Here is a 16,843-nt window from a genome sequence, read left to right as displayed (position 1 = left end):
ACGTGGAAACAATAGTTCCAGGTCCACCACCACCAACAAACAGTGACGTCTTGTCACTGCCCCCCGACCATGCAACACCGGTCGGGGGGAGACTCCAGCAGTTCCTGCCGGCGTGGAAATCCATCACCACGGACAGGTGGGTGAGGTCTATTATCCAGTACGGGTACTGTCTAGAGCTTACGTCCATTCCACCGGACATACCCCCAAGGAGCCGTCCTATGTCAGGCGAGCACTTGACCTTGTTGCAGCAAGAAGTTCTTGTCATGCTGCAAAAAGGGGCAATAGAGCTCGTTCCATTGCAAGAGCGGGGAACAGGGGTTTACTCCCTGTATTTTCTGATTCCCAAGAAGGACGGGTCCCTCAGGCCGATCCTGGACCTCAGGCCCCTGAACTGGTACATCCTCTCGGAGCACTTCCATATGCTCACGTTGCAGCAGGTGCTTCCCCTGCTTCAACAGGGGGACTTCCTGGCTACGCTGGATCTGAAAGATGCCTATTTTCATATCCCCCTGCATCCTTCCCACAGGAAGTATCTCAGATTCACGATCTTAGACCAGCATTACCAGTTCAAGGTTCTGCCGTTCGGGGTCACCACGGCACCGAGAGTGTTTACCAAGTGCCTAGCGACTGTGGCAGCGCATCTCCGTCGCCAGCACGTCCACGTCTTTCCCTACCTGGACGACTGGCTCATTCAAGCGAGGACAGAACAGCAGTGCGTCGACCACGTGTCACGCACCATTCATCTCCTGCACGATCTGGGATTCTCTCTGAACTACTCAAAGTCCCATCTCCAGCCCGCCCACGTGCGACAGTACCTGGGCGCGACGATCAACACTCTGGCAGCCACCGCGCAGCCAAATTCAGTGAGAATCGCCAGTATCCAGGCGCTGATCCAACGATTCAGACCCCAACACTCGCTTCCAGCGAAGGTGTTCATGCAGTTGATAGGCATGATGGCCTCCTGCATCTCCATTGTCCCGCACGCGAGACTACATATGCGTCCGCTTCAGGAGTGCCTTGCACGTCAGTGGACTCAGGCTCATGGGCAACTGACAGACCTAGTGTTGGTGAGCGGTCGGGCATACAACTCTCTGCATTGGTGGAATCCACACAACCTTTGCAAGGGCCGACCATTCCAAGAGCCTGTCCCACAGATTATCCTGACGACGGACGCCTCTCTCCAGGGATGGGGAGCGCATGTACTCCAGTACACAGTGCAGGGACTATGGACACTACAGCAAAGGAAGATGCACATCAATGTGTTGGAACTGATGGCAATCTTCATGGCCTTGAAGGCGTTCAAAGTACATCTGTGCAACAGAGTCGTGTTGATCCGGACGGACAACATGACGGCCATGTACTACATTCAGAAGCAGGGAGGCACACACTCTCCACAGCTGTCTCATCTGGCTCAGAGCATGTGGAAGTGGGCCATTCAGAGGAACATCTTCCTCATGGCAGAGCATCTCCCGGGCAAGGACAATCAAATGGCGGATCTGCTCAGCAGGCACAGCCATCAGATGCACGAGTGGGAGATACATCCATCAGTACTCCAACCGTACTTCCAAAGGTGGGGTCATCCAGAGATAGACCTGTTCGCAACAAGGGAGAACGCAAAATGCCAAAGCTTCGCCGCCAGATTCCCACACCCACAGTCACAGGGCAATGCGATGTGGATGAACTGGTCAGGCAGATTTGCGTACGCTTTTCCCCCAGCACCTCTGATACCGCTGGTGGCACGCAAGCTCAGGCAGCACTCGATGACTCTCATCCTGGTTGCTCCAACGTGGGCTCGCCAACCATGGTACACCACGTTTCTAGAACTGTCCGTGGTGCCGCATCAAAGGCTTCATCTCACTCCCAGCCTTCTGACGCAGAGCCATGGCGACATTCAGCACCCAGATCCGCAACAGCTCAACCTGGCGATCTGGCTCCTGAAGTCCTAGAGTTTGGCTACCTCAATCTTCCTCCCGATTGCATGAACATCATTCAGGAGGCAAGGAAGCCCACTACCAGAGCTTGTTATGCGGCTAAATGGAAGAGGTTTGTCATCTACTGTGCTAACCACAATATTGACCCTCTAGATGCTTCCATTCAAAACATCATTTGCTATCTTTTCCACCTGTATCAATGCAATCTGGCATACTCTTCCATCCGCATTTACCTGTCTGCTATGGCAGCATACCTCCAGAATAGGCAACACCTGTCACTCTTCAAGGTCCCTGCTATCAAGGCCTTTCTGGAAGGACTCAAAAGGGTCATTCCACCAAGGACCCCACCAGCTCCAGAATGGAACCTAAATGTGGTTCTTACGAGGCTGATGGGTCCTCCCTTTGAGCCACTGCACTCTTGTGAGCTTCAGTTTCTGACTTGGAAGGTTGCGTTCTTAGTAGCAATCACATCGCTACGGAGGGTTAGCGAGCTGCAGGCGCTCACCATCCAAGAACCTTTCTTCCAGGTACATGCTAACAGGGTGGTGCTCCGCACTAACCCTAAATTCCTACCCAAAGTGGTATCCCAATTCCACTTAAACCAGACAATTGAATTGCCGGTGTTTTTCCAAAACCCGGAGACGCTGGCGGAGCGCATGCTCCACACCCTTGATGTTAAGAGGGCCTTGATGTATTATGTAGACAGGACAAAAGATTTTCGCAAAACCAAGCAGCTTTTTGTTGCTTTTGCCACACACCACAAGGGAAACGCTATCTCAAAAGCAGGGATTGCTAGGTGGATAGTAAAGTGCATTCAGATCTGTTACGCTAAAGCTAAGCGCACCCTCACTATCCCACCGAGGGCCCACTCCACCAGGAAGTTGGGGGCCTCTATGGCTTTCCTAGGTAACATTCCCTTAGAAGATATCTGTAGAGCAGCCACATGGTCTACCACACATACTTTCACTAAGCACTACTGTGTAGACGTGCATTCCAAACAGCAGGCAGCTGTTGGTCAAGCTGTTCTAAAAACACTTTTTCAGACCGCTGCAGCTGGCACGGGCGGCCGCCGTTAATGGAGGGACTGCTATGTATTCTATGCACAGATATGATTTCAGCAGCCCACATGCCTCGAACTGCAAATGCTACTTACCAGTATGCATCTGTTCTTGGCATGTAGGGCTGCTGACATTCATATCGCCCACCCTCCTCCCCGGCGCCTGTAGCAGCTGCAGTATTCATTCATATATATACATATGCTCATAGCATGGTCATCACTCACATTCTTCACTCCATCTCTGCCAATGGCTAAAAACAATCTGGGGATGGAGGCGATGCCAATGCGCACTGTAGTCCAGGGGAGGAGCCACCTATCTCGTGATACTTCGAAGTCTCTTCCTGGACAACAATGTGCAATCATCCGGACCCAACACTAGGTGGCGATCTATGCACAGATATGAATGTCAGCAGCCCTACATGCCAAGAACAGATGCATACTGGTAAGTAGCATTTGCATTACTTTAACTGGCTCACTCACTTTCATGCTTCAAATATTTTTCTTCCTACTTCTCCGTATTTTCTATCACTCATTTCATACCAAAAATAGAAATGTGTATCTCACTTCATTCATTCTTTCTCTACTTCACAAACTGTACTCAGTATGCAGGGCAACAAGCATACACTCTACACATCACACACTTTCACACTACAAAGTTGCTCATAAAACTAAAAGCAGGCACACACACACACAATCTATTATCATGCCCTCTGTCACACTCTGACACAAAAGTATACAAACTTTCCAAACTACTATTGCATTTCCTGTTTTTGTTTGGGATTTGACGTGTCATTTCATGTAAATAATATTCTGACAATTCATATTACTCTTATTTAAGATTCATCCATTGAGGTACAATCACCCACAAATCAAGGTAAATAATATTCTTGGTTGGAAACAACTATAAATAGTTATTACATAAGTAATTTGACTTACTTCAGTGAATAGACTTTAGAGGAATAAAGTAAAGGGAGTTAAAAAAAACATGCATAGATGTTTAAAAGCCAGTTACCATCAAGGCAATACAAGATTTAATAGTACATCTACAGGGAAGCAATGCTTACCAAATAGTACTTTTGCTGTTTTGCACAATGTATGCAAACCAGTTAATACATGGAACTCCAACGATCTACATTATATCATGGACCTTGGAGATGCTTTATATCTACAAATGCATTCTTTTAACAAAGAAACACTTATGCATCCTGATGATTTGCCAAAATATATAGAGCACAATAATAGGTTTTATTCACTTACCCTACGCAACCCTTTCTATGGTAATGTCCTTAAACGTTTTGATGAAAACTATCCAGATATTACCAGTGCATTGCCTTTAGGGATTTCTAAGTACTGTGGGGTACTACTTTGTATGAGTGTATATGTCATTTCTATTTTTAGAAATAGGCAAACATACTATGTATTTGATTCACATAGCAGGGACAATGAAGGCATGCCTCATTCAAATGGAACCTGTGTAACTCTAGAATTTCCAAATTTTGAAGCACTTTTGGAATATGTAATGAATCTAGCCAAAAAATTTAGAAATTCTTCGCAGGATTGCATACCATTTGAATTAACACCAATAGATGTAAAAGAAATCTTGAAGCAAACATTCCAAAGAGCACTTCGAGTGCACAAGAAAAATAGTCATTTAACTCCAGTTACTAAAATCTTTGTACATACTACTCAAGTGATTGACAATTCGATTTTTGAAGGGAGTTTGCTTTCTTCGGAGGCTTTAGGTACTGTAAGTAATTGCAGTATTAGAAATACGAGTAAGAAAATTCATTTGGCAGGAACAAGTATTTCTATTATGGGGACAAACAAACAGTCTCTAATAAACAAAGCTAACTTGAGACTTTCTGAACATAGTGCAAAAAATAGTGAAAATACTACTGTTGCACTAGGAACCCTTGACAATGTTGGAAATAAAGTACTTGAACAAAACAGACCAACTGTAAGTTTACCTCTGGGACGAAAAAGAAAAGCAAATAAAGCGAGTTTACTTTCTATGGACGCTTTAGCAACTCAAAGTAAGGTGACTAATAGCAATACTAGTAAGGAAACTCATTTGCCACAAACAAGTACTTCTATTCTGGAGACAAATAAACACTGTCAAATCAACTTCGATTACTTTAGCCTTTCAGAACATAGTCTGAAAAAAAAAAAAAAAAGTGATGCACAAGGAGCCATTGACAATCTTGGAAATAAAGGTGTTGAAAAAAACCCACCAAATGTAATGTTAACGGTGGGAGAAAAACGCAAAGGTAATAAACAAATCCATTTAATTATTAATAAATTCCATCGTGAAATATTGCATGGACCAGAGTATGTTTGTACTATTTGCAACCAGTTGTGGCATAAACAAACAATTAAAAATACTCGCACTGTTTGTGAAACAGAAATGTTTAAAAGGTGTAACATTAGTAGCAAGAAAACAAATTTAATTTGTATGACTTGCTATGCTTACATCAGAAAAGATAAAATACCACCATGTTCAGTCCTAAATGGCATGTCATTTCCAAATGTACCAATTGAATTAGAATTATACGATTTAGAAGAAAGATTAGTTTCTCCTAGGATACCTTTTTTACAAATTCGTAGTTTACCACGCGGATTTCAAAAATCATTATCAGGTGCTGTTGTTAATTTACCTGCAGATGTAATGACAACAGTTACAATTTTACCAAGGCAAATGAATGATGCCATGACCATCCCAGTAAAATTAAAAAGGAAACTAATGTATAGATCGCACACGCATTATGAAAATATTCGCCCAAACACCGTTAAAAAGGCAGCTACATGGCTAGCAACCAATAGTGTCATGTTTAATGAATATGGTGTGACAATTAACCCCGAATGGCAGTATATACCTCCAGAAATCAACAATGTAAATGATAATTCGGACACAAGCTATTCTTCAGATACATCTGAGAACATGGAAGCTGGAAATTTAGATACTATGTTAACAAATGAAACAATTACCTCTAATAGGGTAAATGTTTTAAGTTTAGCTCCAGCTGAATATAATACACCAAGAGGTTTATATGAGGATAAAGATTCAGAATTTTTGGCTTTCCCTACAATTTATTGTGGAGAACGAAGGCCAAACAATAAGGAAAGACATATACCGGTACATTATAGTACTATTTGCCAATGGGAATTAAGAAGTCATGATAGAAGAGTAGCTAAAAGTATGACTAATGTTTTCTTTAAACTTAAAAAATTACATATTAAGCAAATTCAAGGGAAAATTAATATTTCGATACGGAAAAAATATACAGATGGTAAGAATATTACTGCTAAAGATATAAAATATAATATTGAAAATTTGTTCCAGTTTAATGAAGGTTATAAAGTTTTGAAAACTATACGCAGTTCACCTCCTTATTGGGAAAGTTGTAAAAGAGATCTTTTTGCTATGATAAGACAACTTGGAATACCAACTTTTTTCTTGACTTTATCTGCTGCTGAAACAAAATGGCACCATTTAATAAATATATTATTGAGAGTTAAAAACTTAAATGAATGCACAGAAGAGGAATTCAATAACATGTCTTGGGAAACAAAATGTCGATTAATACAAGAAGATCCTATTACATGTGCTAGACAGTTTGACTATCAAGTGAGGAAATTGTTTAATTGTGTTTTGATGAACGGGACAAATCCAATTGGGGAAATAGTTGACTACTTTTACAGAGTAGAATTCCAACAGAGAGGTTCTCCACATATACATGCATTACTATGGGTAAAAAATGCACCCCTCTATGGTGTGTCGCCATTAGAAGATGTCAATGTTTTTATTGAGCAATATATTCAATGTAATAAGTCACATGACACTGTTTTACAGCCTTTAATAAATTTACAAAGGCATGGGCACACTAAAAATTGCCGCCGGAAACAAAAAAGAACATGTAAATATCAATACCCAAAATATCCTATGTCAAAAACTCTCATATTAGAGCCATTGACACTTGAAGGCACAGATAGGCAATGGAAAGATAATCTAAAACGTATCCATGAAGCTATGAATAATGCAACTTTTAGCACACTTTCTTTTGATGATTTCTTAGGTGTTATTAAGATGGATAATAAAGAATATATCACTTCGATACAAACTAGTTTAGAAAAGCCAACAATTTTTTTAAAAAGAACACCAGATGAATGCTTCATTAATAACTACAATAGTACGATTTTAAAAGCTTGGCGAGCAAACATAGACTTGCAGTTTGTACTAGATGCTTATGCTTGTGCAGTCTATATTATTTCATGTATCAGCAAATCGCAAAGAGGAATTAGCAAACTTATTGCACAAGCTGCTAAAGAAGTGAAAAACAATAGTAATGTCAAAGAACAACTTAAACACATAGGGAACAAATTCCTCAATTGCACAGAAATTAGTGCTCAAGAAGCAGCATATCTCATTCTTCAGATACCATTACGGAAAAGTTCACGGGCATTTGTATTTATTAATACTAGCCCTCCAGAAAAAAGAACTTATTTAATGCGCGATATGGAAACTATTAATTCATTGCCAGAAAATTCGACTGACATTCAATGTGAAAATATTATTGCTAAGTACTGCAAGAGACCCAAAACATTAGAAATGTGTACTTTAGCTGATTATGCCTCAAATTTTAATTACTCCAGCAAAAAAAAATATACCAGAGAAATAAATGACTCGGAAGATTTACTTGCTGAAAGAAACTTTTACAGCTCAGATGAGGAAGAAATTGAAATAGAATGTACTGAGGAGGATGTAGGTATGCAGAATATAAATAGCAAGTATGCTTTAAGTAAGCGCAAACGGAGAAAAATTATACGCTTTTGCAGATTTAACAAAGACAAAGAGCCAGAAGAATATTATAGAGAACTATTAATGTTGCACTATCCATGGAGAGAAGAACATAAAATTATCGCTAACAAGGACACTTACTTTGAAAGGTATCTACAAGTAAAAAAAGGTTGTTGATTCACAAGTTAAAATATATAACCATAATCACGGTGAAGTTAGAAACATTACGAATGAAGAGTGGAATGAAAATATTATATCCCCTATCTCTATCACCTCAATTAATACCAACAGAAAATGTATGTGATGAAGGGAATAATAAAGAAAATCAACATCTATATGATTTGTCATTAGATTTAGGAATTAGAACAATAACTGAAGAAACAAGCTTAACTAACTCCATTCTACCTGATGATAAATACCAACAGATAATGCACAACTTAACTGCTCAACAACTCAATTTTGTTTACCATCACTTGAATTTGTTAAAAACGAAAAGTACTCCATGCTATACTTTCTGCACTGGAGGGGCTGGTGTTGGTAAAAGCTTTCTAATAACTGCACTACATCAAACATTACTACGCTACTATAATACAAAGGCAGGTGAAAATCCTGATAATATACATGTCTTACTTACTGCTCCAACAGGCAAAGCAGCACATAATATTCAAGGGCAAACATTGCATAGTACTTTCAAAATTCCAGTCTCACAAAGTTTTGATTATAAACCACTAAGTCATGAAAATAGAACTTCACTTCAAATGCAAATGATGCATGTTAAAGTTCTGATTATAGATGAAATTTCGATGGTGGGTCAAAAAATGTTTAATTTTATACATAACAGACTACAAGAAATAAAGTCGTCAAATGAACCATTTGGAGGACTTTCTATTATAGCTATTGGTGACTTCTACCAATTGAAACCTGTTTGTGACAGATACATTTTTCAGGATTCTAATAATTTGTATGGCCCTTTAAGTATTAACTTATGGAAAGAACATTTTAAACTCTTTGAATTAACGAAGATTATGCGTCAAAAAGAAGATCTACAATTTGCAGAACTACTAAACAGATTAAGAGAAGGGAAGCATACTAAAGAAGATATTCTAATAATTAAGCAAAGACAAATGCCACCTGATGAGAGTCTCTTAGAAACAATCCCATACATTATGTCTACAAATGTTGAAGTTAATGAAATTAACAGAATTGTTTTGGATAAACATAGCAAGGTTTATCCAGTGTATATAACAGTAGCTAACGATACCGTGAGTTCAGATGTTTCAGAAAATGTCAAAAAAACTATACTAAAGCAATTGCCTAAGGATCCAACAAAAACTATGGTACTTGCACATACATTACACATTGCTTTACAGCTCCGTTATGATTTAACTTGCAATGTGGATGTAAATGATGGTTTAACAAATGGCGCAACTGGTATAGTCCAATTTGTTGACATTATTAACAATACTCCATTTCTAGTCTGGGTATCATTTGACAATATTAGTGTTGGGCAAAAAGCAAGGCAAGAATATAAGCATTTATATCATTCACAAATAGAAAAGTCATGGACACCAATACATGCTATAGCTAGACATTTTCAATACACTAAGAAATTTATTACTGTTATACGCAAACAATTTCCTTTACGACAAGCATCAGCACGTACTATACATCGCACACAAGGGGACAATATAGAACCACTTTATATACACTTTAATAACAGCAAAATTCATCATTTACATTATGTTGCTATAAGCAGAGCTAAATGTATACAGAACATATACGTGAAGAATTTTGATGAAACTAAAATTCTAATACACCCTAAAGTAAATGAGGAAATGGAAAGATTAAGGACCGAAATGCAACTTGAAATCACTATCCCACAATTAGATACATACAAAACACATTTCAATATTATAACACACAATATACGATCACTTCAGAAGCATTTCACATCAATGATAGCTGATAGTAACATAATGCAAGCAGACATTATTTGCTTAACTGAGATCAACACAACAAGGAACTCAACTGCAAATGATTTTAATGTAGAACAATATGATCACATGATATTTGATAAATTTCATACATACAACACTAACCATGGGATGATACTCTACTACAAGAAAGAGCTTAGGATATTACCTATTTATGAAACACACCAAGGGATAGACATTTTACATTTTACATTACAGATTCAGTACACAGATTACCTTATTATTATAGTCTACAAACCACCACATAAACTTATTACAGATCTTTTAGAAATTATTACCAGAATCACTAATTTTTACCCAGCACACAAATTCATCATTATGGGAGATTTCAATGTGGATGTCTATCAAAGCAATTCACAAACTAACAAACTCATTGGGTTCTTTGAGAGTAAGTTGCAATGTACACAACTTATAGATACTTACACAACAGACTACCAATCTATCTTGGATCATATATATACCAATTACATACTTCAAAGTTATGGTATATTAGAATGCTATTACAGTGATCATAAAGCACTATGGATTTGTATTTAACATTTGTTGTAACCTATATTTCTATTTCAGATGTTGACTATTGAAGAAATCGCTAACATTACCACAAATGACAACAAGCCGTATGAAAAACCCATAAGAGTTAATGTGATCAAGTGCTCAAGTAAAACAAATTACAAAAACGCAAAACAAGAAAATAAAGTACTTTTTCATTTGGCTCTGGCAGACAAAACTGGAACAATTAAAGCTACGTGCTACCAGGAAAGTTTATATCAGCAGACTCAAAAAACTTGTGGACTACTTATACGCAATTTTATAATTAAAAACAACACAATTCTGATTACTAAGCAAACAAAAGTAACAAAATTTCCAGCAATGACTATAACTCAAGCGCTAATTCAAGAAGCGGAAAACATTTTGCAGCCTCCTGCACCATCTGCTTCGCCAATAAAAGAAATAAAGCGGGCATCTTTGAGAAGTCTTATGACAGTGTGTGGGACCATTTCAGAAGTAAGTTGTGGTGATTTATACTGTTGGTCTCGCTGCTTGAGTTGTCCGTTTGTGTCTGTGGTGTTGTCTATGCCATTGACAATATTTATTTTCCCTTTATCAGTGTGTGTGTCTTTGTGTGTATGTGTACTATTTGATGCTTAGATGTTCTTTAATTTAGAGTGGCTGCAGTTCTGTGTGTGGTCTCTGTAACACATTACATATGGTGGTATGTTTATGAGGGGTTCTATCCATCATAAATGATCTGTACAGCAGCCAAATAAGAACAATTAACAATGTGTAAATAGGTGAGCTAAAGCTACACTGCATTTATAAAAGTAACGTTGATAGGTGTTTAAAGAAGAGCGCCAAACTGAGACATCAGAGTTCCAGTTTTTTTAACATAGTTGGGAACAACACCGTACATTGGAAAAGAGCAATAGCCCTTAATAATTATGTCTTCAATGCTTGGACAATTATTATGTATTACTTCAGTGCTTTTACATTTTTAACACTATTATTTCTTTTTAGGAAGAGGAAAGTAAACTTGTACTCATTAATGGACAAAATACGGCAATAAAATCTATTACATTAAAAGATGCCACTGATGACATAAAAGTCACATTATGGAGAGAGGCTACTCTATTCTCAATAAACATTGGAGAATATGTCATGTTAACTCATGTCACAGTACATGAATTTAATGGACAGAAAATATTGAACACGACAAGGCACAGCAAATTAAAAGTAAGGAACACACGCTCTCTCACGCACCCCTTACTCTATCACTTCAACACACACACACACACACACTCACGCTCTCTCTACAACACTCTCTCCACTCTCTCTCTAAAACAGCCTCTCCCGCCTCTCTCTAAAATAGCCTCTCTCTAAAAAGAGCCTATCTCTACAACACACTCTCTCTACAACACGCTCTCTCATCAACACCCTCTCTCTATAACACCCTCTCTCTACAACACCCTCTCTCTACAACACCCTCTCTCTACAACACCCTCTCTCTACAACACGCTCTCTCTACAACACGCTCTCTCTACAACACGCTCTCTCTACAACACGCTCTCTCTACAACACCCTCTCTCTACAACACCCTCTCTCTACAACACGCTCTCTCTACAACACCCTCTCTCTACAACACGCTCTCTCTACAACACGCTCTCTCTACAACACGCTCTCTCTACAACACGCTCTCTCTACAACACGCTCTCTCAACAACACGCTCTCTCTACAACTGCCTCTCTCTACAACTGCCTCTCTCTACAACTGCCTCTCTCTACAACTGACTCTCTCTACAACTGACTCTCTCTACAACTGCCTCTCTCTACAACTGCCTCTCTCTACAACTGCCTCTCTCTACAACTGCCTCTCTCTACAAATGCCTCTCTCTACAACTGCCTCTCTCTACAACTGCCTCTCTCTACAACTGCCTCTCTCTACAACTGCCTCTCTCTACAACTGCCTCTCTCTACAACTGCCTCTCTCTACAACTGCCACTCTCTACAACTGCCTCTCTCTACAGCAGCCTCTCTGTACAGCAGCCTCTCTGTACAGCAGCCTCTCTCTACAGCAGCCTCTCTCTACAGCAGCCTCTCTCTACAGCAGCCTCTCTCTACATCTGCCTCTCTCTACAACTGCCTCTCTACAGCAGCCTCTCTCTCCAACTGCCTCTCTCTACAACTGCCTCTCTCTACAACTGCCTCTCTCTACAACTGCCTCTGTACAACACTCTCTCTGAGACACACTGTAACATTTTTGGGGAAAAAAAAATAACTATGTTTTTATTTACTACAACAGGTAACAACACCACCACAAGATAATATTGACGTCGAAATATATGGCGTGGAAAGCACAAACGGAGATTGGAGCACCTTAACAACAAAAATAACCAACACAGATATTTACCAATCGATGGATGTACAAAATCAAACACTTATACAATGGTTTATGTTGGACGAAGAGGTGGATGACATTGGTGAAGCACTAATTCATTATTTGCCTCAAACATGTGAGGTTATATTTTGCAATGGCAAAATTACTAAAATTGTTAAAGAAAAGTCGGAGGAAGATTTAAGTGATTAAGTAACAATCCTCACAATTACAATTTTTTTATAAAGTAAAATAAATAATTATTGTTTTGTGTTTACTGAAAATAAATATAATATTTTTAACATATCCAGTAGCATGGTCATTTTCGTTCTGGGTGGGTATATTTTTTTCAAACAATGTTCAATGTGCCAATACAACATACAGAACAATAGCTGTTGCTGTTACATTTTTAAAAAGAGAATAACTATACAAGAGTGATGCTGTGTGGTTGCTCAATAGTACTGTGGGGGGGCAGAGTGATAATGTGGTGTTGCTGCGTGTTGCATTGGTGGTGCTCAGTGATGCTGTTGTTGTCAGAAGTGCTACTGTTGTGGGCCTGAGTTATGCTGTGGTGGTAATAAGTTAACACCAACACAGCACCACTCATCAACAACGCAGCACCACTCATCATCACAAATGCATTAATCAGCACCACACTAACATCACTCAGCAACACACCAGCATCACTCTCCACCACCACAACAGCATCATTCACCATCAACAAACTATCACTCTACAACGACACAGCACCACTCATAACCACAACACCATTATTCAGCAGACAAACGTCACACAAACAGAACATGTACGCTTTCACCAGGCACACACACCAACAGCTATCAATGCACGCTTTCAATAGGCATACACCCACACTAACAGCCATCAGTCCACGCATTCAACAGTCACACACACCACCGCCCGTAAGTGCACGCTTTCTACACATTTTTTAACGGACCACACACAATTACAGCTATAAAACAATGCTTTGGTGCTGTACAGTACTGCAGTACTATGTATGAATGACACTGTTGATGTGTAAAATACGGCTGTGGTGGTACAGAGTGATGTTGTGTTGTGGCTCAATGGTACTGTGGGGGGGCACAATGATAATGTGGTATTGCTGCGTGTTGCATTGGTGGTGCTCAGTGATGCAGTTGTTGTCAGAAGTGCTACTGTTGTGGTGCTGAGTTATGCTGTGGTGGTAATCATTGAACACCAACACAGCACCACTCATCACCAGCACAGCAACACTCATCACAACAACAGCATTACTAAGAACCACAATAACAATACTCAGCAACACACCAGCATCACTCTACACCACCACAACAGCATCATTCACCAACAACACACTATCACACTACAACGATACAGCAGCACTATCCCCACCACAGCAACACTCATCACTACTACAGCATTACTCAGCAAAGAAACGTCACACAAACATAACATGCACGCTTTCAACAGGCACCCACACCAACAGCTATCAATGGACGCTTTCACCAGGCGTACACACACACCAACAGTCATCAGTGCAGGCTTTCAACAGGCATACACACACACACACACAGACAGCAGTTCACACTTTCAACAGGCATACACAGCACCGGCCGTAAGTGCACGCTTTCAACACACATTCTAACATAGCAGACACAATTACAGGTATAAAAGCCTGCTTTTTTGCTGTTCACTACTGCTGTATGTATGAATGAAACTGTTGGTCTGCTAAATACAACTGTATCGGTGCAGGGTGATGCTGTGTTGTTGCTCAATGGTACCATGGGGGTGCTGAGTGATAATGTGGTGTTGCTGCGTGTTGCATTGGTGGTGCTCAGTCATGCAGGTGTTGTCAGAAGTGCTACTGTTGTGGTGCAGAGCTATGCTGTGGTGGTAATCATTGAACACCAACACACCACCACTCATCACCAGCACAGCAACACTCATCACAACAACAGCATTACTAAGCACCACAATAACAACACTCACCAACACACCAGCATCACTCTACACCACCACAACAGCATCATTCACCAACAACACACTATCACACTACAACGATACAGCAGCACTATCACCACCACAGCAACACTCATCACCACTACAGCATTACTCAGCAAAGAAACGTCACACAAACATAACATGCACGCTTTCAACAGGCACCCACACCAACAGCTATCAATGGACGCTTTCAACAGGCGTGCACACACAACAACAGTCATCAGTGCAGGCTTTCAGCAGTCATACACACACACACACACAGACAGCAGTCCACACTTTCAACAGGCATACACAGCACCGGCCGTAAGTGCACGCTTTCAACACACATTCTAACTTAGCAGACACAATTACAGGTATAAAAGCCTGTTTTTTTGCTGTTCACTACTGATGTATGTATGAATGAAACTGTTGGTGTGCTAAATACAACTGTGGTGGTGCACAGTGATGCTGGAAATTTCATTTAACGCACAGAAAACACAACGCTACGTCACCAAACTTTGCGCTGATATTGCCTACATAGTAAAAGCCGAACAACACTTTCGATAGAATCAATATATATATATATATATATATATATATATATATATATATATATATATATATATATAGAGAACAATATCAATTAACACATTACGCCCAAAAGACATCATTGGTCTTACCTGCACAACAAACACGGAAGATATACGTAACTGACGTTAACGTCAAAAACGTCCCACAAAAACAACGTATTCCATTCAAATATTCGAATAAAATTTTTGGGATAAGCACTTTCGAGCAATAAAAAAATTCAAGATTCATGCAACATTTATAATAATTACAATAACTAATATAAAGGAAAATACCACGTCAAACACAATACATTGAACATCTGTAAAAAAAATGCTTTCTTGAAAATAATAACTGTATATTGCACCAACTCGCACATACGCTAAGGGAAGAATAACAATACATCACACAAATTCAGAATAAAAGGACATAACATAACCATATTCGACATAAATACATAATCAAAACTTTGCCATTCAAGAAATTCGAGTACTTCAAAACATAATAAGCAAGTACATACACAAAATATAACAACGTTCTCAATTAAAAAAAAACGAACACATACAAAAATATACATTGCTATATATAACATTTATAAACATTACAATTAAAAGAACATCTAGCGTTTAGAACACTACAACACTCTATTCTAAGTACAAACGGGAGAAAATACACAAGTCGCAATACAAAAACATCAATAATACATCATATTAATTAATTACTTTAATAAAAATATAAACACAAGTAATAATAGATTCAGCTTCATGTACTAAAAGTTATTAAAATTTAATCTTACCTGTCAAACGACGCAGCAACAAGAACGGAAGAAGAACACGCCTTTCCCGCACAAACATTCACACCAATCTGGAACATTCCACGTTGACGCACGTCAAACGCAACGCTACGTCACAAAACATAGCGCTGCGATTGGCTAGAAATTACGTCACACTAAACACAACAGCAAAATAAAAAAAAGACTACAACGATAAAATCCCTTACGTAACTAACGTAAAGGGAAAAAATAGCGTACGTCATTTTTACATACTAAAAATAAAACACAGTTTAAAAATAATTACTCAACACTTATAATCACTATATAAATACACAAATACACACACACATTACATTAAAAATATAAATTAACACATGCAAAACACTCACAGATGCCAATAACACATGCAACTCCACTCACACATGCAACGCCAATCACACATGCAACACCAATCACACATCCACCGCCAAACACACATGCAACGCCAAACACACATGCAACGCCACACACACATGCACAAATACACACAACTTGCACTCACACACCCACGAACTCCTCACACCCATCACAACACTCTCACACTCACTATACATCACACACTCTCAGCCACAAACGACCTCACTCACCCTCACCCTCACACACCCTCACCCTCACACACCCTCACCCACAGTCACACACTCAACATTCAAACTCGAACACCCTCACTCACCTTCACACCCTCATCCAAGCAACACCACTCCCACATCAACGCAAATCATCCACGCAACGCAACTCATCCACGCAACCCCAGTCAGCCACGCAACACCACTCATCCACGCAACGCCACTCATCCACGCAACGCCACTCATCCACGCAATGCCACTCATCCACGCAACGCCACTC

The 16,843-nt window shown here is 39.6% G+C and overlaps 2 protein-coding genes across 2 annotated transcripts in view; both read left to right on the top strand.

Annotated features, from left to right (window-relative positions):
- LOC147673337 (uncharacterized) overlaps positions 1-10,358 on the top strand; it is a 98,986-nt gene extending 88,628 nt beyond the window's left edge. Inside the window, exon 5 of the mRNA XM_086946579.1 lies at positions 10,345-10,358. Within this exon, the coding sequence (XP_086802705.1) occupies positions 10,345-10,358 (14 nt within the window). The remainder of the gene's footprint in view (positions 1-10,344) is intronic.
- Positions 10,359-10,578: 220 nt separating this feature from the next.
- LOC147673336 (uncharacterized) lies at positions 10,579-12,858 on the top strand. The gene is made up of 3 exons (XM_086946578.1): positions 10,579-10,782; positions 11,293-11,508; positions 12,574-12,858. Exons 1-3 carry the CDS (start codon positions 10,648-10,650, stop codon positions 12,856-12,858), a joined length of 636 nt encoding a protein of 211 aa, XP_086802704.1. The 5' UTR covers positions 10,579-10,647.
- Positions 12,859-16,843: the final 3,985 nt, after the last annotated feature.

This window comes from Lissotriton vulgaris, chromosome 12 (assembly GCF_964263255.1).
Source record: "Lissotriton vulgaris chromosome 12, aLisVul1.2, whole genome shotgun sequence".
NCBI classification, from domain to species: domain Eukaryota; kingdom Metazoa; phylum Chordata; class Amphibia; order Caudata; family Salamandridae; genus Lissotriton; species Lissotriton vulgaris.
This window is presented reverse-complemented; position numbering and strand designations above follow the sequence as displayed.

What these genes read in the sequence shown, in the direction of transcription:
- LOC147673336 (XM_086946578.1), top strand. Translation starts at nt 10,648, where the DNA reads ATGACTATAACTCAAGCGCTAATTCAAGAAGCGGAAAACATTTTGCAG. An exon ending in TGTGTGGGACCATTTCAGAA is followed by an intron (nt 10,783 to 11,292) that starts GTAAGTTGTGGT and finishes ATTTCTTTTTAG; the next exon opens with GAAGAGGAAAGTAAACTTGT. An exon ending in CAAGGCACAGCAAATTAAAA is followed by an intron (nt 11,509 to 12,573) that starts GTAAGGAACACA and finishes TTACTACAACAG; the next exon opens with GTAACAACACCACCACAAGA.